Genomic DNA, 22,535 nt, shown 5'->3' on the forward strand with positions numbered 1-22,535 from the left:
TTAATTTGCAAACTAATATCTGTATTTTGTTTTAATAATTACTTTAGAAATTCTAGATTGCTTAGCTTTAGATTTATTGTACAAGCTGGAACCTTTAAATGTATACCACTTCTAATAGTTATTACTTATTAAGTACTTTTCTTATGCTCTGGCTAAGCTCTTTGTGTTGATTATCTCATTTATTCTTTATAACAACTGTAAGAGGTAAGTATTCTCATTATGAGGAAACTGAACTGAGAGATGTCATCAACTTGGAAAAGCCTTCCTGCACAGCTAATAAACAGGGTGGAGCTAAAATTTACGGAGAAGGCAATGGCACCCCACTCCAGTACTCTTGCCTGGAAAATCCCATGGGCGGAGAAGCCTGGTAGGCCGCAGGCCATGGGGTCGCTAAGAGTCAGAAATAGCTGAGCGACTTCACTTTCACTTTTCACTTTCTTGCATTGGAGAAGGAGATGGCAACCCACTCCAGTGTTCTTGCCTGGAGAATCCCAGGGATGGGGGAGCCTGGTGGGCTGCCGTCTATGGGGTTGCACAGAGTCGGACACTACTGAAATGACTTAGCAGCAGCAGCAGCTAAAATTTAAAGCCAGACAATTTGATTCCAGAATTTATGTTTTTAACAGCTATTCTGTGTCATTACTTTAAACTTCGTTTTCTTCCTTTTGTTTATCATAAAATAGTAGTTTTTGATCTCATTTTGATTCTATTTGATTCATTTTGAATTTAAAATTGGGCTTTCCAAGTGGTGCTAGTGGTTAAGAACCTGCCTGCTAATGCAGGAAACATTAAGAGATGCTGGTTCAATCTCTGGTTCAGGAAGATCCCCTGGAGGAGGGCATGGCAACCCACTCCAATATTCTTACCTAGAGAATCCCATGGACAGTGGGGCCTAGCAGGCTACAGTCCATAGGGTCTCAGAGAGTCAGACATGGCTGAAGCGAATGTCCTCATACTTAGTGTGATTTTTATTGAATTATTGATTGGTCATTGATAAGGATATCTTCTAGTCAAGAGGTGACTTTATGGGATAGTCCTTGTACCTAACGAGACTTATGTAGAGTGCTTGGTAAATGTTGTTAGGGGATGGTATTTTACGTTTGAATGTGGGAAATGTTCAGTATATCCAATATGACTATTTTGTTGAGTGAGAGATACTTTTTAAGAGATTTAAAAATACAAAGCATTTGTAAATGGCACATAGCTAAAAGTAGATAAATCTTAGCTATTTTTCACTGAGACTACCAGAATATTTTATAGTACTTTACTAAATATAGATTTGGTATTGTATTGCTAGCTGTTTTCAACCATAGTCATTGTAACTCTTTGTTACCTTCTTTTCCTTTGTAAATACTGAAACTATGTTTTCTCCCTTTCTTGACTCTCTTATATCAGTTTTCCCTTTTGTCTGCCTAATTTTAGATTTAGAAATAATATGAAGCCAAATCTCTTTTATGGAATGCTGGATATGGTGTTCCTTTTAGTTATAGACCTTACCTTTCAGTAGCATATGAGTGACGTTAAAAGTGTGCTTTAGTTAATTTTCGCTGAGTAAATGCACACTCAGAGGAAACAGTCTCAAGTCTTTGTTCAAAAAGTTAAAGACTAAGGTAGTCTAATAAATGTTAAGCATTTATCGGGAAAAAAAATACATTTTTGAGTTGAAAGTGAAGTGAAAGTCGCATAGTTGTATCCTACTCTTTGTGATGCCATGGACTGTATCCTGCCCAGCTCCTCTGTCCGTGGAATTCTCCAGGCAAGGATACCCTCCTCCAGGGAATTTTCCCGACCCAGGAATGGAAGCTGGGTCTCCTGTATTGCAGGCAGATTCTTTACCAACTGAGCCACTAGGGAAGCCCTTTGGAGTTATGTTTTACCTAAAAATCTGCTAAAGAAATAATTTAAAATGTTGATGCCTTGTTTTTTAAATTAATTCCAGTAATCAGATCCTTATATGATTTCACTGATCTCAGTACCTTTTGTAGAATTTAATGGCTTTCCTAATGTGTAACCATCTTTTAAGAAGTTCCTTGTGAATAAAAGATAATTAAGTGACCAGTTAATTTGCTGGAATTAATTAGGATATAATTAATCTAGGTAAAATTCAAAATTTTCTATAAACTGTAAGGAAAATAGCCAAATATAAGGACATATCCATTTATATAGTGATGACATGCTTGTAATTTATTATTGCAGTGGCTAGGTTAGAGACTCGGAGAAGGCAATGGCACCGCACTCCAGTAGTCTTGCCTGGAAAATCCCATGGACGGAGGAGCCTGGTGGGCTGCAGTCCATGGGGACTAAGTCCATGCAGTCCATGGGGTCGCTAAGAGTGGGACACAACTGAGCGACTTCCCTTTAACTTTTCACTTTCACGCATTGGAGAAGGAAATGGCAACCCACTCCAGTGTTCCTGCCTGGAGAATCCCAGGGACGGGGGAGCCTGGTGGGCTGCCGTCTATGGGGTCGCACAGAGTCGGACATGACTGTAGTGACTTAGCAGCTTAGCAGCAGGTTAGAGACTAAATTAACAACCAATGGAAAATTTGTTGGTCCCAGTAATTACAGCTAAATGGTGATTTGAAAATACTTAATTGTATGAAAGCATTGTCATCTGAAATCTGTATTCAATAAATGTGATCTGTCAACTTACAGACATTATTTTATTTAATTCTTATAACAATTCTGAGTTAGGATATTATTATCCTAATTTTGCAAATAAATAGAGGCTTAACAAAGTTAACCCATCTGGGGTCATGGAGCTGTAGCTGGGATTCTAACCAAACCTTTTTGACCGCAGGACCCAGGTTCTTAATAGTTGAAGAGGTTGTAGTAAACTGAAATCTGGTGCTCAAGTTGTGATTGCAGTGAGCTGTTTATGAAAATCTTTAACTGTCAAATGGAGTCCAAATCTAAAGTATTTTGCTTCTGAAACGGCATTTTTTACCAATCATGCCAATTAAAATTTATTAATAACTTCTTTAGTTTTAGCTTACCATTTCAGGATTTGTAATAATTTAAGGTGATATGTAGAATTTCAAAGTTAGAAGTGCATCTTTATTTGAGATCGTACCGTCAACATTCAAGTAAGATATTGGTGAGAATGGGAAATGATAGAATTGAATTTTATGTTACTGAGTACAGAGGGAGATCATGAAACTTTCTGTAAAGGAACAGATAGTAAGTATAGTGAATGACTTTGAGAGCCATATGGTCTCTAGTGTGTTTACTCAAACTCTTCTAAAACAGCCATAGACAATATGTAAAGAACTGTGTTATTGTGTTTCAGTGAAAAACTACAAAAAGAGGTGACAGCCTGGATTTGACTCATTTACCAACTTCATGTAATTTCTGCATCAAAAAGATAAAATTTGTTATTCTAATGTATTGTTTGTGCAGAGTGAAAGTTTTCCTTTGTTGAATGTATTGACCAAAAAAAATTTACCCCAAAAGATAGTAGTATAAAGGAGAATAGAAATGGTACCTTTCTTCAGCATTTCTATGACTACTTAGATTAATTACTTCATAAATTACATGAAAATTCCATATATACTTATTAGCTCATTTCTTAGCATTACCATTTTTTATCTTGAAAAAACAATTGTGCAGTTTTCACTGGTGTTTTCACTGATTCTGATAAACTTTCTTTATCATAACTTGGGAGGGATTGATTATAAAAAGATATGCATAATTGGGTGATTTTATTTTATTTTATTTGAATTTATTTTGAAAAATAGTATCAGTAGGTAGACTTAGATCAAAACTTACGTAAATATATACATGTAGTTGAATTTTAGGTTCAGAAATGGAGTAACTCTGTAGTCAGTTTGCAGTTACATTGTACAGATTTCTTATTTACAAGCAGTTTGACCTTGTAGATGATTTCTAGTGCTGCAAAGCTTTATTGAAAGTAAAAAGTCATTTGTGATATTGACTGATGGTGGTATGCTCAATGTTAAACCTAATAAATACTTTTTATTCTTATTTTCAGAGATTCGTCAGCGAACTGCCGCTCAAAGAAACCTTTCTCCAACACCAGCAGGCTCCAGCCAAGGCCCTCCTCCGCAAATTCCAGTTTCTCCTGGACCACCAAAGGACACTTCAGCCCCTGGTGGACCCCCAGAAAGAACTGTTACTCCAGCCTTATCATCAAATGTGTTACCAAGACGTTTTGGATCCCCTGCTACTTCAGTGCCTGGAATGGGTAAACAGAGCACTTAATGTTATTTACAGTTTATATTGTTTTCTCTGGTTACCAATAAAACGGGCCATTTTCAGGCAGTATGGAAATGGCATTTCATTTGGAAATAGCAGAACAGTTATCTGATTAAGCAGGAGTTCCATATTCAATTAGCCATAACTCTTTACAGCTGGCACCTTGTGATACTGAAACCTATTTCTTGAGCTCATTTAACTGTTATGGCTTCTTTGTTTAAATGGCAATAAAACTTTGTAGTATTCTGTAGTCAACAGTGTAGCATATCTTTTATATTCAGCTTTAGAATGGCTCCAGATTTATATAAAATGAGGATAGAAGAGAACATTTTGGGAATGTATTCATGCTTTTTGCTAAACCCTTCATATATATTTTTAAACTTGACAGATTAACATTTCAGGAAGAATATTCATGTACTGTAGTGTGTAATGCTACTAATGTTAATGTGAGCTTGGTAGATTTTTTCTTTTTTTAAGCCGTAGAGCCTCAATATTTTCTGACAGATTCTTTAACATAAAGTCCTATTGAATTAACATACTGCCTTTACTACTATTTCATCTCTTTGGATTCTCCTTTTTCAGTTTTGTAGATCTCTAGGGGAAGATCCCATTTTAGGAGTGTAATAGATTATATTACCCTGCAGCTTTCTTTTGGAGTATGATTGGGACATGAAAGTCTTCTTCTTCAGCAGATCACATTATTGTATGTAGAGTCCCATGTCAGATTCTTAAATATGATAATAAATTATTTATTTTAGGATATTTAATTTTAATTTAGATTAATTTCATATTTCATGACTAATTACATATAATTTATGACTTTGAGCCTCGTCAGAAGTTGATATTAGATATTCAGGGCATTTACATAGTCTTACTAAAATCAGTAAGCAATCTAAATGTTACTAATACAGTAGATTTTTCCCCCTCCTTTTTCTTTGAAAACAGCATAAGATTTTAGAAAACTAAAAAATTATTAATTTATAAATATATTATGAAAGCTAACTACAAATGAAATGAATACAAATCATAACTTTTAATTGTTGATTATTGAAAAAATACTTTTAAACTTAACATATAATGATGTCACTCAGGGCAACTGTATATTTTGTGAAATTGAGTAAATTGGTTGAAAATTTTTCATCTTTCAGTTGTTACTGGTTGATTTGAGATACCCATGACTTGTAAAGTAAAGCTCTTAATTGTTTAATGGAAGAACTAATTTTGTAAGAATGTATTTTGTATATCTATTTTTAAAGAAATTAGAGTTTATCAACTTATACAGAGTAATAAAAACTATATAATAGCACATGTAAGAACAGGGTTTCAGTAGCCTACCATTTCATGATCATGTAAACATAATATATTTTACTAAAGTTTTTAATTAGTTTCTGTTTAAAAGACTTTGTATTTAAGTTGTACATTGCCAAAAATGTGAGTGAGCTAAGTGATTTCTTATAGAGAAGATTAATAATTCATTTTTTTCATTATGCCATATTTGTGAAAGAGAATCAATTTAATGTGTATTACCACAGGGCTCCCATATGTTTGAAAATTAATAACCAGCAGGTACTTGATAATTTGCCAAGCTGTGTAAAAATGACCAATATTCCTACAATGATTGCTCTTGATGTTTGTATTAATTACTGTTACCCGTAACAGCATGAATACAAAGGTGTGTTATTTTAAAAGTTATTAATATGCAAGGGAGTTAAGATATTTTTATTAAATCTGTTGTTTTATTTATCCAGATTCCTTTATGGATGTTTTCATTTTAAGCAGGTAGAAGTAAAATACTCCAGCAAAAGTTAAGCTGGCTTAAATGCTTTCAAAATTTAATTTGGCGTACTTATTTAAGTTGAAAGTTTGATAATGAGGGATGACACTTAATGTCTGCATTCAAGTTTATTTTTTGATGCTAGTGATCAAATGTTAAGTATGACTGTACTTAGCATTAGCCAAAGAAATACCAATAGCCAATGAAATATGAAAAATGCACTTGATTCCTAATACTGAAAACTTATTTTAGAACCTAATTTCATTTACTAGCTATAATTCTATATCATTCCCCCCTTTTTAAGATGGTAACAGCCTTAAGATTTGTGACTATTTACAACACAAATCTCTTATCTTTTAGAATAGTAATATCATATTGCTGCCCTAAAGCCATTTTTTAATGCTTTAAAGGTTTTTTCACAGTCATTTTGAAGACCTTTAATCCATGTATTGCAGGGCTTGTTTCAACAAGACCTCATTTTGTTTGGAAGTCTTCTACAAGGTCTCCATGTAAACGTCCATTGCTGCCTATCTTACTTTTATCTGGCCTTGATTTACAAAGGCAAACATCACATCTTGTTTATTTTATTCTCTAACTTTCTTCTCAGTGCCTTCTGTGTAGTCTCTAATTTTAGAATATCTCCTGCAAACAGTTCTCTTTCAGTTTTCAGAGATTGTGGAGTTACAATTCATAATTTTGAATGTGTAACTTTGTTTTTGTTACTGTTTTTATATAATGTAATCATTAACTAAATTCTAAGTTATTCCTCTACTCCTGACTCTCCATTCATCATCTCTGATACTGGCTAATTTATTATAGGAATACAGTGTATCTCTCCATTTATTTAGATCTTCTCTAGTTTCTCTTAGCAATGTTTTGCAGTGTTCATAGCTTTTGTACCTTTTTTGATTAAATGTACATCTGATTATTTCATGTTTTTATCCTAGTTTAAATACTTTATTAACGGTTTCCATTGTTCACTGGTAATGTAACAGAAATTGATTTTTGTATAGTGATCTTATAGCCTGTAATATTGCTAAGGTCACTGGTTCTTATAACTTTTATATAGATTCCATAATATATCCTAAACAGGCTTCAGATTGTTGGTGACTAAATATAATTCTACTTCTTCCTTTTAAATGTAGATTCCTTTCATTTCTTTTTCTTGCCTTATTACACTAGCTAGAATTTTCAGTGCAGTGTTAAATAGAAGTGGTGAGAACAGACATCCTTGTCTTATTGTTGATCTTAGGAGGAAAGCATTTACCTTTTTACCATTCAACTCAGTGTAAGCTATAGGTTTTTTTTTTTGTTTTTTTTTTTTTTTTAAAATAGATAGCCTCTATCAGATTGAGAAATACCCTTCCATTCCTAGGTAGCTGAAGGTTTTTATCAGTAACAGATGATGAATTTTTTCGAATCTTTTTTTTACATCTATTGAGATGCTCTTATAGGGTTTTAGTTTAGTTATATATTTTTTTAATATCACTATTTCATATGGTGAAATACATTGATTGATTTTTTTTTTTTAACATTGACTTTTTTTTAGACATTAAATCACCGTGCTTTCCTGAAGTAAATTTGACTTGGTCGTGATGTTTTAATTTTTATATATATTATTGGGTTCAGTTTGTTAAAATTTTGTTAGAAATGTGTACATCAGTTTTCCTTAAAGATACTGGTCTGTTTTGTTTTTGCTTTTTGGTTTTTTTCTTGTAATTTTGTTTTATCTGTTTTCTTTGTTTTCTTGTAATTTTTTTGGTTTTCTTGTAATATTTTTGGACTGGTTTTGGTAAAAGAGTATTGCTGGCCTCAGTATGAGAAAGCATTTTCTTGTCTTTAGTTTTATGGACAAGTTTGTATAGAATTGGTATTATTTCTTAGTAATAAATTTAAATGTTACAGGTTGAAGTGGCTAGGCCTGGTGTTTTCTTTGCGGAAGGTTTTTTCTTTTTTTTAAAAAAAATTCACCTTTTTTAAAGAAAAAGAAAACTACAGACTAATATCCTTATAAATATAGATGCAAAAATTCTTAACAAAAATTTAGCAAGATGAAGTTTCTGTTTCTTGTTGAGTACGTTTTGGTAGTTTGGTTGTCTTTTGAGGAATTTGTTTCTCCTAACTTACAGAATTTATTGGCATAAAGTTATTCATAATATACCCTTATTATTCTATGAATATCTTTACTGTCTGGATTTATGTCATTTCTCTCATTGTTAATATTAATATTTTATATCTTTCCTTTTTATCCTGATTAGTCTGACTAGAGCTTTATCAGTTTGGTCTTCTCAAAGAACTAGCTTTTCTCTATTATTCTAGAGAATTTTTCTAGAATCTATTTTCTAGAAATCTATTCTATATTTTTATTAATTTCCACTCTGATCTTTATTATTTCATTTATTCTGTTTACTTTGGGTTTCATTTGCTCTTTCCTTTTAGGTTCTTAAGGTAGAAACTGAATTCATGGATTTTAGATCTATCCTCGTTTGTAGGTGTTTAGCAGTATAGGTGTTTAGTGTTATAAATTTTCCTCAAAGTATTGTTTTAGTTGCATATCATAAATTTGATATTGTTGGTTTTTTGTTCTCATTCAGTTAAAAATACTTTCTAATTTCTTTATCTTTAAAGCTTGGATTATTTATATATTATTGAGTCTTCAGATATTTGAGTATTTTCCTGATGTCTTTTTGTTGCTTATTTCTACTTTAATTCTGTTGTGGTCAGAAAACATACTTTGTATTATTGAATCTTCTTGAATGTATTGAGATTATGTTTCAGACTATCATTTGTCTTGAAATATGCTTTATATTCACTTGGAAAGAATATATGTTTTGTTCCTGCTGGGTAGAATGGTTCTAATTGTTGATTGCATCAAGTTGGTTAAGTAGATAGTATTACATATCATTAATGATTTTTTGTCTGTTTATTCTGTGAGTGCTTGAGAGAACGCTGTTGAAATCTCCAGCTATAATTGTGTATTTATTTCTTTTAGTTTTTGCATAATGTGTTTTGAAACTCCATTATAATGCACATACATCATAGGTTTAGGATTATTATGTCCTCTTGATGAATTGACTCCTTGTCATTATGAAATTACACTTTTATCCCTGTTTATATTCTTTGCTCTAGAATCTACTTTGATTGCTATTAATACAGGTGCTCTAGGTTTCTTTTGAATAGTGTTAGCGTATTTATGTAGTTTTCCCTGTCATTTACCTTTGGTCTGTTTGTGTTTTTATATTTAAAATGGATTTTTTGTAAGCAACATCTGTTGGGTCTTGCTTTTTTATCCGTTCTGACAATCTTTGCCTTATAGTGAGGATGCTCAGGCCACTTACATTTAATGTAATGATTGGTATGTTTTAGTTTGAGTTTAAATCTTTTATTGTGCTAGTTTTCTATTTGTCCCATTTGTTCTGCTACCTCTCTTGTTTTCTGCCTCTTGTGGGTTGAGTATCTTTTATGATTGCTTTTAATCATTTTTTTTGCTGTTGCCTTGTTAGCTATAGTGCTTTTTTTTTGTTATTTTAGTGGGTACTTTAGACTTTCCAGTATGTATCATTAATTTATCATAGTTCATCTCAAATGGTATGACACCAGTTCTCATACAGATTAAGAATCAAACTACAGTAAACTTAATGTTTCTCTCCCCTTGGCCTTTGTGGTATTGTTTTCGTACATTTTACTTATACATGTGTTATAAACCCCACAAGGAATTACAGATATCCTCTGCATTTGAAAGTTCACTTTATACCACTTTGCTTTTATGAAAGACCTACATTAGTGCCTGTTTCCACTAATTGAAAGAATCAGAAGAAGGTTTTCGCTTTTACAAAAAAAGATGAAAAGCGAAAATAGCGTTCAGCATTTGTTTTGCAGCGAGCCGTTGTAGAGGCAGCGTGCATCCTGAGCAGCAAGAGTGGCACCACCAAGCTCCTTTCCTGGGAACTACACTCAGCATCTCATCAGCAAGCCGCCATAGCTTTGAACTTTGTCTGTGAGCATCTGTGCTTTGTCTCAATTTATTTTGTGCATCCGTTAGCAAGATGTGTCCCAAGGTAATTGCTTCTTCACTTTATGCCATTTTGGCTTACGAAAGCTTTCATGGGAACTTTTGGATAGCAAGGGAAACCTGTATTACTTTTTCTTTGAGCCATCAATTGTTTTTTAAAGCGATATAAATAATGTTTTATATATTTACCCACATGGTAACCATTTCAGGTACTCTTTCTTTTGTGTGATCCAGCTTTCTGTCTGGTGTCATTTTCCTTCTACATGAAGGATTTCTTTTAACATTTCTTGTAGTACAGTTCTGTTAGTGGTGAATTCTTTCAGTTCTGTATGTCTGAAAAAAGTCTTCATTTTGCCTTCATTTTTAAAAGATGTCTTCACTAATACAGATAATTTTGCTAATTTGATAGTTTTTCTTTCAGAACTTTAAAGATACTGTTTCATTGTCTTCTCGCTTGCTTATTTTCTAATGAGTAATCTGTCATTCTTATCTTTGTTTCTCTGTACTAATGTATCTTTTTCTGACTGCTTTTAAGATTTTCTGTCACTGGTTTTAAGAAGGTTGATTATGCTGTATCTTGGTGCAAAATTATTTCTTGTACTTAGGGTTTGTTGATATTCTTGGGTCTGTATGTTTTCGGTTTTCATCAGGTTTTGAAAATTTTTGTGCATTATTTTTTTGAGTCAATTTTTTTTCCTCTCCTCTTCTGAACTCCAATTATACATATACTAGATGCTTGAGGTTGTTACACAGCTCACTGATTTGTTCATTTAAAAATCTTTTTAGTCTTTGTGTTTCACTTTGCATGGCTTCTGTTGCTGTCTTCAGATTTACTAATTCTTCTGTAATGTCCAAACTGCTGTTCATTTCATCTGTGAATTTTAAAATCTAAGACATTGTAGATTTCATCTGTAGAGGTTAAATTTGGATCTTTTATAAATTTTTTTCATGTCTCTGCTTAACATATTACAGTTTTCGTCTAGATTCTCAAGCCTAAGGAATATAGTCATAATAAGTGTTTTAATATGTTTGTCTCTTAATGCTATCATCTCCATCATTTCTGGGTCACTTTTGATTGATTCTTCTCATTCGGTTTTATTTTCTTGCCAATTTGCATGACTAATAATTTTTTATCTAATGTCAGACATTGTAAATTTTGCCTTATTGGGTACAGGATATTTTTAAATTACTGTACAAGGCCTCTCTGAATATTTACCCAGTGACCTGTGAGTTATGAAGTTTTCCATCCTGGCTGGTGGGAACATGTGATATTTTTGGCCCCATGTGAGCACTGGTACCTTTAGTATTTTGGGGGCAGTTCTTTCTTTGTCCTCAGGTAGTTTTTCTCATTTGCATCCTGGGCAGATCTTTGGTATTCCGGCTCTTGGCATTCTCTCCCCTCTGTTCCCAGTGAATTCAACCTGTCTTGGCCTCTCCAGTGTTCCAGCTTTATCTCTTCAACTCAGGGAGACTAATGAACTTCACCTGGATTTACTCTGCCTGAATTGCTACCTGGAAAACTCTCCAGGCAATAAGTTGGGGCAGTTGTAGGGCTCATCTTATTTATTTTATGTGTCTCAGGGATCTTTATCCTACATTACTTGATATCCAGTGTCTTTAAAACCATTGCATAATATATTTTACATGGTATTTTAGTTGTTTTAGGTGGGAGATTAAATCTGACTCTGATTACTGTATTATGGTACACAGTGGAAGTCTCCTAGTTTATTATTGCATAAACTTTTAAGAGTCTGAGCATTTAAAAAATTAATTTGTACAGAACTCAACATAGTTTTATTCCTTAATAGATTATGTTGCTGGTTCTAATATAGCACATAGATAAATATATTTTTGTAGTATAGTGTTTTTAATGAAAATTTGAATACAGAGATGATAGTATCATTTTTGTTTTGTTAAAATCATTAAAAAACTCTTAACGAGCATAAGTAGTTCTTGGCAACTGAATTGAAATTTAAATGTATTTTACACATATGAATTTTGTATATATTTATTTACTAGGTCTTCATCCTCCTGGTCCACCTTTAGCAAGACCCATTCTGCCTCGAGAACGAGGTGCTCTGGATAGAATTGTTGAATATTTAGTTGGTGATGGTCCACAGAACAGGTAATGTTTACTAGGGTGTAGCTAAATGAAAATGAAGAAAGTTTATTGGTCAGAGTGGGTGTGTATGTGTGTGTGTACACACATGTGCTGCTGCTGCTGCTGCTGCTAAGTCACTTCAGTTGTGTCCAACTCTGTGCGACCCCATAGACGGCAGCCCACCAGGCTCCCCCGTCCCTGGGATTCTCCAGGCAAGAACACTGAAGTGGGTTGCCATTTCCTTCTCCAATGCATGAAAGTGAAAAGTGAAAGTGAAGTCATTCAGTCGGGTCCGACCCTCAGCGACCCCATGGACTGCAGCCTACCAGGCTCCTCCGCCCATGGGATTTTCCAGGCAAGAGTGCTGGAGTGGGGTGCCATTGCCTTCTCCAACACACATGTGCACATGCACTAAATGTTCTATGATTTTGTAGTTGTTTCCTGATTTTAGAACATAATGGAGTATTTTCTGGCCCTGCAAAAGAGTACATACTCAGTTATTTTTCAGTAGTAGATTATCTAGATAAAGTATTTGGATAAAATATTTTAAAACGTATTATATATAACAAAAAATATTGTAACTGGTATGTTATAACGCTACTATAACATTATTTTTAGAGAATTTGGATCATTTTGTTGAATCTTTTGAATTTGAAGTTTGTAAATAGTGAAAAGGTAGGTTATAAGAAATGGAGTTTTATAGATGTGAGTACTGGACTTAATGATAGTGATAATTTTAATAACAGTGAGGACAGTTTCATGTATTTTACACTTAGAGTTCCAAAATGCTTCTCCAGTTATTTTAATTGGTCCTTATAATAACTCTAGGATTATAAGGATGATATGAGCAGAGCAATTGTCATAGTATAGACTTTTAAGTAATTCTTAGGGTATTTTAAGAATAGATATTTGACAAGGTTATTGGTTAATATTATTGTCTTAATAAAGAGACTAGAATTTAATGTTAATGTGAAAAATTATACGTTCTTCAAAACAGATAGAATGTTGTTTGATAGGGCCAGGTATTTATTAAGTATTTACTCAGAGAACAGAAAGGGTATATAAATAGAAAATGTGGAAGATGTTTAAGTGTAACTGGGATAGCTAAGAAATCATGATATACAGAAATTAACCTTTGGACTGGACTAAACAAAATTAAATTCATTTCTTTACTGCAAGACTTCACAGCGGTTTTAATAATACTCATTTGTGAATCTCTAAGAGGCTTCATCTTTTCCACTCTCTATCTGACCACAGATTTGGGGTCTGTCATCCCCAGGAATATGTGTTAGGAAACATTAAAATTTAAGTGTTCTGTTATCAAATACATTTCTGCTTACTAAGAAAATTTTATTTGACTGCTTCTTAGTTTATTTTTAATTTGATATATAATATTTTAAAGTAATTGAAAATTTGTTGTCATAAAGAGTGTTGTTTATTGTTTACAAAGTAATATCTATTATGGCACATCTAGCTACATTAAATGCTATGTAATCTAACTGTGTACTTTAGCCGTGATGGCTAAAGTAGCTTCTCCTGCTTGTTTTGTCTGCATTTGTAACTAATCTGTTCATTTTTCCTTTTGCTGTAGGTATGCCCTTATATGTCAGCAGTGTTTTTCTCACAATGGCATGGCTTTGAAAGAAGAATTTGAGTACATTGGTAAGAATTATTTGGCAGTTAGATTTTAGATATTTTACTCTTAAATATTTCGTTCTGTGCCAATTGCCATGTAATGCCATTTTGTTTTAGGTATTGCTCTGTATATGTTGTTCAGGCATATTATAGAATACACAGCAAAGCAGAAAAGACAACTCAGATTTTTTCTTCATACAATGTACAACTTCTAGGCTAGCTGTTCTTAAACTTTCACTGTGCATCAGAATTAACCTGAAGAGCTTTTAAACATTGTGATGCCCAGGTTCCACCTACAAATAATCTGCTTTAGTTGATCTGAGGTGGGGCCCAGGCATCAGCATTTTTTTTAGGCTCTTCAGAATATTTTCATGTGCAGCTACTATTTAAAAACATTGAACTAAATTAATCATGCTTCTCAAATATATATAACATGCAACATTTTGGGGGGCAGATGAGTAAAGTTCTGGCTTTTAAGATACCTCATGGTGACTAGAAGTGTAATTTCTGTAATACATTTAGATCATTATTATTGTTTTGCTATTAGTTAACCTGCTATGTAACTTATTATCTTTTCTGCTTTAAATTGGTATTATAGTTCTAATAATAATTTTTAAATATGCTTTAAAATAAACTTTGGTTAGAACACCTGCCATAATATTATTAAAACCATGTGAAATTTCACAAGGAATAAATGGCTTTTGAAAGATTCTTTGTAAAATTAACCTTGAGGGTTACTTGATTAGTCCTTAAAGTTTATTTGGTTTATGGTTTTTTTTTTTTTTTTCCAATTCTCTACAGCTTTTCGTTGTGCCTACTGTTTTTTCTTGAATCCTGCTAGAAAAACCAGACCCCAGGCTCCAAGACTTCCAGAATTTAGTTTTGAAAAGAGGCAGGCATTGGAAGTCTCAAATACAGTTGGTTCCTTGCCCTCAGGAAGCGTAATTTCATCAGAGAACCAGATCAATGAAGGTATGAATATGTTAATTTAGAAGTTTTGTCTCTTGATAATGTTTGCTTTCAACAATAAAAGCATAATTGTTTTAGACAAGAATGGATCAGATTTTGCAGCATGCATATTATCAGGTATTGCTCTGATATTATGGCCTCCTATGCAGTTGGTTTGATGTGTTTGAGTTTTAAAATATATATTGTGTTAAGCAGGATCTAGAAATAGCTTGGTAAATATTATTTATGGAGTTATCTTTTTTTTTTTTTATTTTATTTTATTTTTAAACTTTACATAACTGTATTAGTTTTGCCAAATATCAAAATGAATCCGCCACAGGTATACATGTGTTCCCCATCCTGAACCCTCCTTCCTCCTCCCTCCCCATTTCATCCCTCTGGGTCGTCCCAGTGCACCAGCCCCAAGCATCCAGTATCGTGCATCGAACCTGGACTGGCAACTCATTTCATACATGATATTTTACATGTTTCAATGCCATTCTCCCAAATCTTCCCACCCTCTCCCTCTCTCACAGAGTCCATAAGACTGTTCTATAGGAGTTATCTTTTTAATTAACTGTTGGGAGATTTAACTAGTAATACATGGAATTGTTTTTCAATTTATGTAAATGAAGCAGATTTAAGACAATTATGAAGCCACTACTCATAAGGGTCAGTTCTTATAATAATTGTAGTTAACACTGATAAATATAGGTTTGTGCCTTACCATTTCTATGACTAGAAGTTACTCGAAAACAGGAAACTCTGAAGTTGAAAAGTCAGCCTTACATTCTTTGGATGACTATATTGACAGGACTGGTGTTCCTTTGAAACAGACAATTTATCAAGGTCCACAGGATTTAATATTGCTGATTAATGCCTTTGTTATAAAGCAAACTTATTTTAAAGAAATGGAAGTTATCAGGATTCATTGAGTTTTAGAACTTATCTTTCAGTTCTGTTTTAGGAATTCCTGAGGAAGTTTCATGAAAAAATGGAAAAGATGAGATGGAAGATCTGACTATTAATTGTCAACTATTTCTTGTTATTAATATTGGGTGAGGAACTATTTGTTAAGCAGCTCTGAATTATGAAGATTGCTAAAGTTATGACACAGTCCCTGATATTTTGGTGCTTCACCCCGTACAGAAAAAAAAAATCCATATTGGAAGTTTCGTTCACATAGTTTAAGGTAGCAGTCAGTATTCATTCTTTTAACTTCTAGAAGTTATCATTTACATATATTTGATTTCTTTATAAAATCACTGAGTAGTGGAAAAAATGCTTTAACTGAGAATAATATACAAGGCAGTGAATTTTCACGTATCTGAAGTTTGGTATGAGAATTTGACAATGTTTTTTTTTTTTTTTTTTAACTTTGAAGAATGAACCTAAAATATGTGTGTTGACTTGGGCTTGGCTTTTGGCTTACTAACAAATATCAAAATGAATTTGAATACAGATAGCCATGACAAGAGGCCTGTGTACTTCAACGCTGAATCTTTGTATTTGTCTTCTCCATGTCTGCAACATCGACTCCAAACACAATGTCAGACTTTTATCTTTTGCTTATTAAGTCATGCTCTGAGCTGCATGCTGTCACATGCAAATCATCTGTCTTGCCATTGCCGCCTCTTGGAACTGAAAATTAAAGAATTCCAACCTGAAGATGCCTAGAGGAAAAATTGGAGTCCCTGCCATGAGTAACTTTGCTTATGAAAGCTAAAGTGAATATTTGAAAGCCAATAGTTGGGACAAAAAAAGAAAAAACAGCCAACAAAATAGATATCTTGATAATGAGTCCCATGCTTTTATCTTCTACTAAGGTCAAGATGCAAAGTTAGCAAACCACACCCAGCTATACCTTTCCTTCTCATCTAATCTAGGAGGAGCAATACCCCAGATGTCTCATTTTCTGTCAGAAACCTCCGGAATGAAGTCTAACTGGCTCAAACTCAACCCTAATAAGGTAACGTTAATAGGTGAAGACATTGAGGCAGGGTATGATAGCTCCACAATGCTAGAAACTGAAGCAACAATTCCATTTGGTTAAGATAGTCACTATAGTAGTAACTTCTTCATTCTTCTTTTTGGATTCATCAAAATGGCTATTATGAGCATCGTTTTACTTCTTTGGTTTGTCAGAAGACAAAATTTTTTCCAAGACTCCTGTCTCTCAACACTGTGATACACGGTTATGAATTTCAAGCTGGATTCCATTAGTAAATGGCGGAAAGTATTTCTGATGAAGAGATAACCTGCATTTATTTAAACACTGGTGGCATACCTTTATGATTAAATTGAACTGTGAACTAAGGAGCATATCATCTCAATGAGCTACTCCCTCTGTTGACAGCCAGAGTGATGAAGGGCTTAGATTGCTGATTTCTACACTTCTGTGTAGAAAAATTACACAAAACTTAGGTCTGAAAGAAAAACTTTCCTGTTTCAATTTTAATATATTTTTAAAAGTATTGAACCAGCTTCTTAAAATTGCGTTACTGAATTTACAGATGGAACCAAAAGGTAACTTTCTTTTGTCTTAATGTTTTTTCAAAGAATAGTTCCTAACCATTTATGTGAATCTAGAATTAATACAAGAAATCCTTTTTTCAATTTATGATACAAGACTTTAAATTTTATCTTCATTCTACTGGAATATTTTGCATTTAGGATGAGGCATAAGGCTTTTGAAATTTTTGGACCACTCTTGGAACAACACATGAAACCTTGGAAAGTTTTCATCAAAGAAGGAGCGCTCGCTAGAAGAAAGAAATTCCTCCTGTTAACTGCTCATTTGAATTCCTAAAATTTTTTCTAAAACTATGTACACAGATGTTTTGGTAATAAAACATTAGAGAAAACAAAAAAATTAAGACTGTCACTTTATTCTAAGGGCATGCTAGATATGGTATGTCAAAGTAATGAGCTGGTTTTTAGTTTCTTTGGTTTCTTTTATTGTGAAATGAATAGTACAGTAATATTTGAGTGTCTGCTAAGCTGTGTTAAAGTCAGTTTATCAGTTTTTCTTCTTTTTAAAATGTGTTTTTCAAAATAATTGATTCATAGCATTCTTTTTGTTAGATATGATAATAATTAGAGTACAAGGTTACTACACTATTAATATTCCAGTATAGTGATTTGGAGTTAGCATGTTTAAAAAACGTTAATACTGTTTTCATTGTTCAGTTATATTTAGTTAGATCTTATGTAATTCTTTTAGTAGAATATAGCTTTTATTCACTGGAAATAACTTACTAGTAATAAAACTCATGGCATCTACTTAGTACTATCGAAAATAGCAAGTACAATTTATATAAGGTGAAATTTATCTTGAAATCCGATTTTTGCTCTTCCCTTTCTTTTGTTTCAACAATAATACTGTTACCCTTAGGTTATGTTGAACTAAGGAAAGTTCTGTTTTTAGTTTTGCTTATTAGGTGCTTTAGGAAATTGTACTATTTGATAATGTAGATTTTATTGAATTCTATGTATCAGATCAGAAAAACTTATTTTTAGCTATGTATAGCTTACTCAAGATGTAAACTTGCCTATATTATGTTTTTTTTATGCTTGTTTTAGACATAGAGATCTTTTAGCCTGTTGGTTTCCTTTTCTGAAACACCTTCACCTAATAGTTTTACATTATTGCTTAATAATGACATTCTAATGACTCATCTAATGGATTTGTTCACAAATGGTAAATAATTACACAACATCTTTATGTTTAAAATGAGCTATTTTCTCATAGGTGGTAATCATTTATTTGAATTTTATTCATTGAGCCAGTAAGTTGCATTTTGGGATGAAATTTGTGTCTTTGGTCCTTGAATATAAGTTGGCTGTTTTTCTTAAGGCAGAAAAATCTTTAAAAAACTTTAAAATCTGTGAGTTAAAGACAAATTGTCCATTTTAATTTAACAAATTTCCTTTGGGTGAGTTTTATAGTCTGTACATATAGTAGGTACTGATATGTTAGCAAGGCAAATTTTTTTTAAAGTTATTGTAAAAAGGAATAAGAAGTAAGAATCTAAATCACCAAAATATTAGGAGTTTTGGAATACATAATATAAATAGACTCATGTATTTTGCTGCAGAAATTATGTGTTTCTTTTGGAGATGTATGAAATTGTTTTGTTAACTATTCTTTAATTTTTTTTAGAGAATTATCCTTTCAAGAGCTAGAATAAAAACCTAAATGGACGGTGGTCTTCTTAAATGTTTTTGCATGTTTGTGGTTTATAGGTGAGGCAGTGGCAGTGTTCATTATACAGTTACATTCAGTTTTATGAGGTTGAGCTATCTAGCTGAATTGAAGCTTTACCCAACCAGAAGCCAATTGTTACAATTTGGTGGGAAAGCTTTTCTGTCAAGAATATTGGGGTAGGAGAATAGAAGGGGAAGGAGTCAGGTAAGGAACAAATCCCATGGATCATTTTTGTTTTATCACATTGTGATAGATTGTTTTCTTGGCATTACAGATGTCAAAGGTGATTTAAAAAATTTTCCTACAGATGGAATTAGGTCATTCGAGTAACCTTGTATTAATTTTAGTCTTAAACTGGTGCTGCACAGGGAAGAGTAGACCTGTTTAATTAGTGTGAACATGAAATATGGTTTCTCTTTTGGTATTTTATGCCCAAATATTGACATCTACTGTAATGAATTTTATACCACCAAGCTATTATATATAAACTACAGCTTCACAGAAGAAATTTACTGTTTTTATTAGAACAGGCAAATGATACTCTCCCACAGAAAAAAAGTAAGTACTTTTGGAATATATTTAATTATGTTTTTATGAAGTTCTGTGGTTTAGTTATTAAACTGGTATGTAATTAAATTTCTGTTAATCTTGTGCATCTAGTTCACTTAAAGCTTGTAGTGATGACCTCTCACAAAATGACACTGACATACATACACTGAATATCTGTGTTGTTTAGACTAGCTGATATCTGCATTATAGGTATCATGACACGTACCAAATTTTTGTAGCATTAACTGCTATTAATATTACTTTTCTACAGATTAACCTGGGGGAAGAAAAGTAGTCATTTAATACGCTTTTTGTTCTCAAACCCTATTCATCATTTCACCATTTTTTAGTCTTCTGTATATTTTCTGAAATACAATATAGTATTGATGAGCAGGTTTTGTGTATAATGTTATTTTCTAATTATGAAAATAATTGACTTTTGTAGAATTCACGTGTATTTCTTAGAATTCACCTCTATATATGTTAACAAAATTAAGTATTATAATTTTTCTCTTTGTATTAACTGCTTCTTTAAGATTCCAGAATTTTAAAATTTGTATTGTATTTGGGGATGTGTCTGTTTCTGAAAATAATTACATCACAAAGCTTTAATATCATAAATCATAAACTTTGATACCTCTCCTGTTTAATACTGAGTTAATCTGTCAAAACAGATAACAAACTATGTGGGCCCATGTTCACTGAAGCATGCTTATTGATGAGTTGAGTCCTGAGTTCTGAGCTTTTTGTTTTTTCATTTCGTGTAACTTTATTGGAGGGTTTACTAAATCATAACCACTTGTAAAATTCTTGGCAAGTAAGTATTGCTCTATGGCCAGAGAGTGGTAGAAAACAGTGACTCTTAAAATTCTACCCTGGATAAATTCTGTGAAGGTAGAATTACAAATGGTTATTGACTTAGCTTGTGGCTCAGCTGGTAAAGAATCTACCTGCAATGTGGGAGACCTGGGCTCAATCCCTGGGTTGGGAAGATCCCCTGGAGAAGAGAAGGGTTATCCACTCCAGTATTCTGGCCTGGAAAATTCCATGGACTGTATAGTCCAACGGGGTCGCAAAGAGTTGGACAAGACTGAGTGACTTTCACTTATTGACTCCTGAAGTGTTCCACTGAACAGTTTGCTTGCCCTTGTAGCAGAAATGGTCTGTACATGTCCATAGAGTTTCATTTCACTTTCTGCTTTTCCTTTGACCACTGGATATAACACAACTTCGTGTAACACGACTCGACCTCCTGCTTTTCAACTTTGGATTTTTGTAAGATTCCAAGTGGTGCACAGTGCCATTTTATGTTCCTTTTACAATAAAAATAGCATTTTTGTGACATGTGAACATTCCTCATCTTTTTGTGAGCATATGAAGTTTCCATACAGTAAACCCCATTAACTTAGATGTCCCTAGCTATGCAATTTTGGCTTTTTGTTCTATATATAAAAAGAGAGAAAGAGATTGTGATTAATTCCATAAACTAGAGTCGAAAATATCTTTAAAAATAAGTTAAAAAATTATTTTCAACTCCACATAGAGTATGTTATATAATTTGTATTTATTAAAACTGATATGATAAAACCATGAATTTATAAAACCTCCATGTAAACATGTACATATTTTCTTTAAAAAGTATTAATTTTGTTATCAAAATACTGGCATTTATTATATGCTAAGTTGCTTTGGTTGTGTCCGACTCTTTGCGGCTCTATGGACTATAGCCCGCCTGACTCCTCTGTCCATTGGATTCTCCAGCAAGAATACTGGAGTGGGTTACTATTCTACAAGGAACAAAAGTAGAACTTTTTACTAGTGTAAACTAGCCTGTCCTCCAGATTTTTGAAACAGTAGCATTTGTAATATAAGGGATCATCTGTGAGGGTATGAAAATCTCCTTATTTGCTTTGCTTGATGTAGTTTAACCATATTTCTCCTAGCAGTAATATTAGTTGCTATTTATTACAGAAACAAAACACAGAAACACCTCAAAGTTAGGTGTTTATCTTTGATTTGGAAATTGAGTGGCCCAAAACTTTGCTCCTGTCATTTCCTTCCCTTTCCTATTCTTTAAACTTTGAGGAATTAAAGTTATTATTATTAAATTATTATTAAGAGATATGAGTTTAATGACACTCAAAAGAGAGTTTGAAGGGAGTAAACCTTCGGATTAGGAACCAATGCCCTTACTTGGCCTCTGCTAATGGAGACAGAGGCAAAAGACTCTTCCCTTTCGCTCCCTAGCATTCAAGGTATGTAGCATATTCTGACCCAGAGGTTTAAATCCCAAGGACTTGTCTTGCACAAGGATGAAGGAAGACTTGTCTTGACTTTGGAAAAGGTGGATCCAGACCCCCACAGTCATGGATAATAGAGGTGTAAATCAGTGTGGGAAATCACACCACCTATACACACATATGCATCCTACAAAGGTACACATTTACGCATTGGTCACAGTGTTGCCTGGACGCAAGAGACACTAGTTCCTTCAGGAAACATAATCTGGGAGTTAGTGCATTTGCTGTTTTTGCTGGGCTGTTGTCTTATAATACATAATTCTATTTTAATTTTGATATATTCAGACATTCAGCTTTCAAATCCATCTTTAGGAAGATTCTTAAGTATTATGATAGTTCATTTATTTTGTGAATGATGGGGCTTTAGGTAAAATTATGTTTATGGGTATGTTTCCCCCAAATTGTTTTTTCCTTCATTCATACCATTTCATATATGGTATGCTATAGGGATAGGCTTCCAAAGTGGCTCAGTGGTAAAGAATCTGCCTGCCAATGCAGGAGACATGGGTTCGATCCCTGGGTTGGAAATATCCCCTAGAGAAGGGCATGGCAACCCACTCCAGTATTCTTGCTTGGAAGATCCTGTGAATAGAAGAGCCTGGTGAGATCCAGGGATTGCAAAAGAGTCAACGTGACTTAGCAACTGAGTATGCATGCATGATGTACTTAAGTACATTAAAAAGATATATTTTAAGGATAATGTTAGACTATTCTTCTGTTTCTTAGTTTCTTTGCACATGCTTATCTTATTTAGTAGTTATTAACATTGACTATTCCTAAAGTTTTTATTCTTT

The 22,535-nt window shown here is 33.1% G+C and overlaps 1 protein-coding gene across 3 annotated transcripts in view; it reads left to right on the forward strand.

The window, feature by feature from the left end:
• Window positions 1-22,535, forward strand: part of LNPK (lunapark, ER junction formation factor) — a 169,203-nt gene that overhangs the window by 67,614 nt on the left and 79,054 nt on the right. Inside the window, exons 9-14 of one of the 3 annotated variants that reach the window (XM_055572161.1) lie at window positions 3,992-4,204; window positions 12,021-12,126; window positions 13,694-13,764; window positions 14,539-14,709; window positions 16,572-16,654; window positions 17,359-22,529. In XM_055572161.1, the coding sequence (XP_055428136.1) occupies window positions 3,992-4,204; window positions 12,021-12,126; window positions 13,694-13,764; window positions 14,539-14,709; window positions 16,572-16,654; window positions 17,359-17,370 (656 nt within the window). In that variant the 3' untranslated portion in view covers window positions 17,371-22,529. Of the gene's footprint in view, window positions 1-3,991; window positions 4,205-12,020; window positions 12,127-13,693; window positions 13,765-14,538; window positions 14,710-16,571; window positions 16,655-17,358; window positions 22,530-22,535 lie in introns of those variants that run through there. The other 2 variants (XM_055572162.1, XM_055572159.1) reach the window with 2 other exon arrangements.

Source organism: Bubalus kerabau, chromosome 3 (assembly GCF_029407905.1).
Source record: "Bubalus kerabau isolate K-KA32 ecotype Philippines breed swamp buffalo chromosome 3, PCC_UOA_SB_1v2, whole genome shotgun sequence".
Taxonomy (NCBI): Eukaryota; Metazoa; Chordata; class Mammalia; order Artiodactyla; family Bovidae; genus Bubalus; species Bubalus kerabau.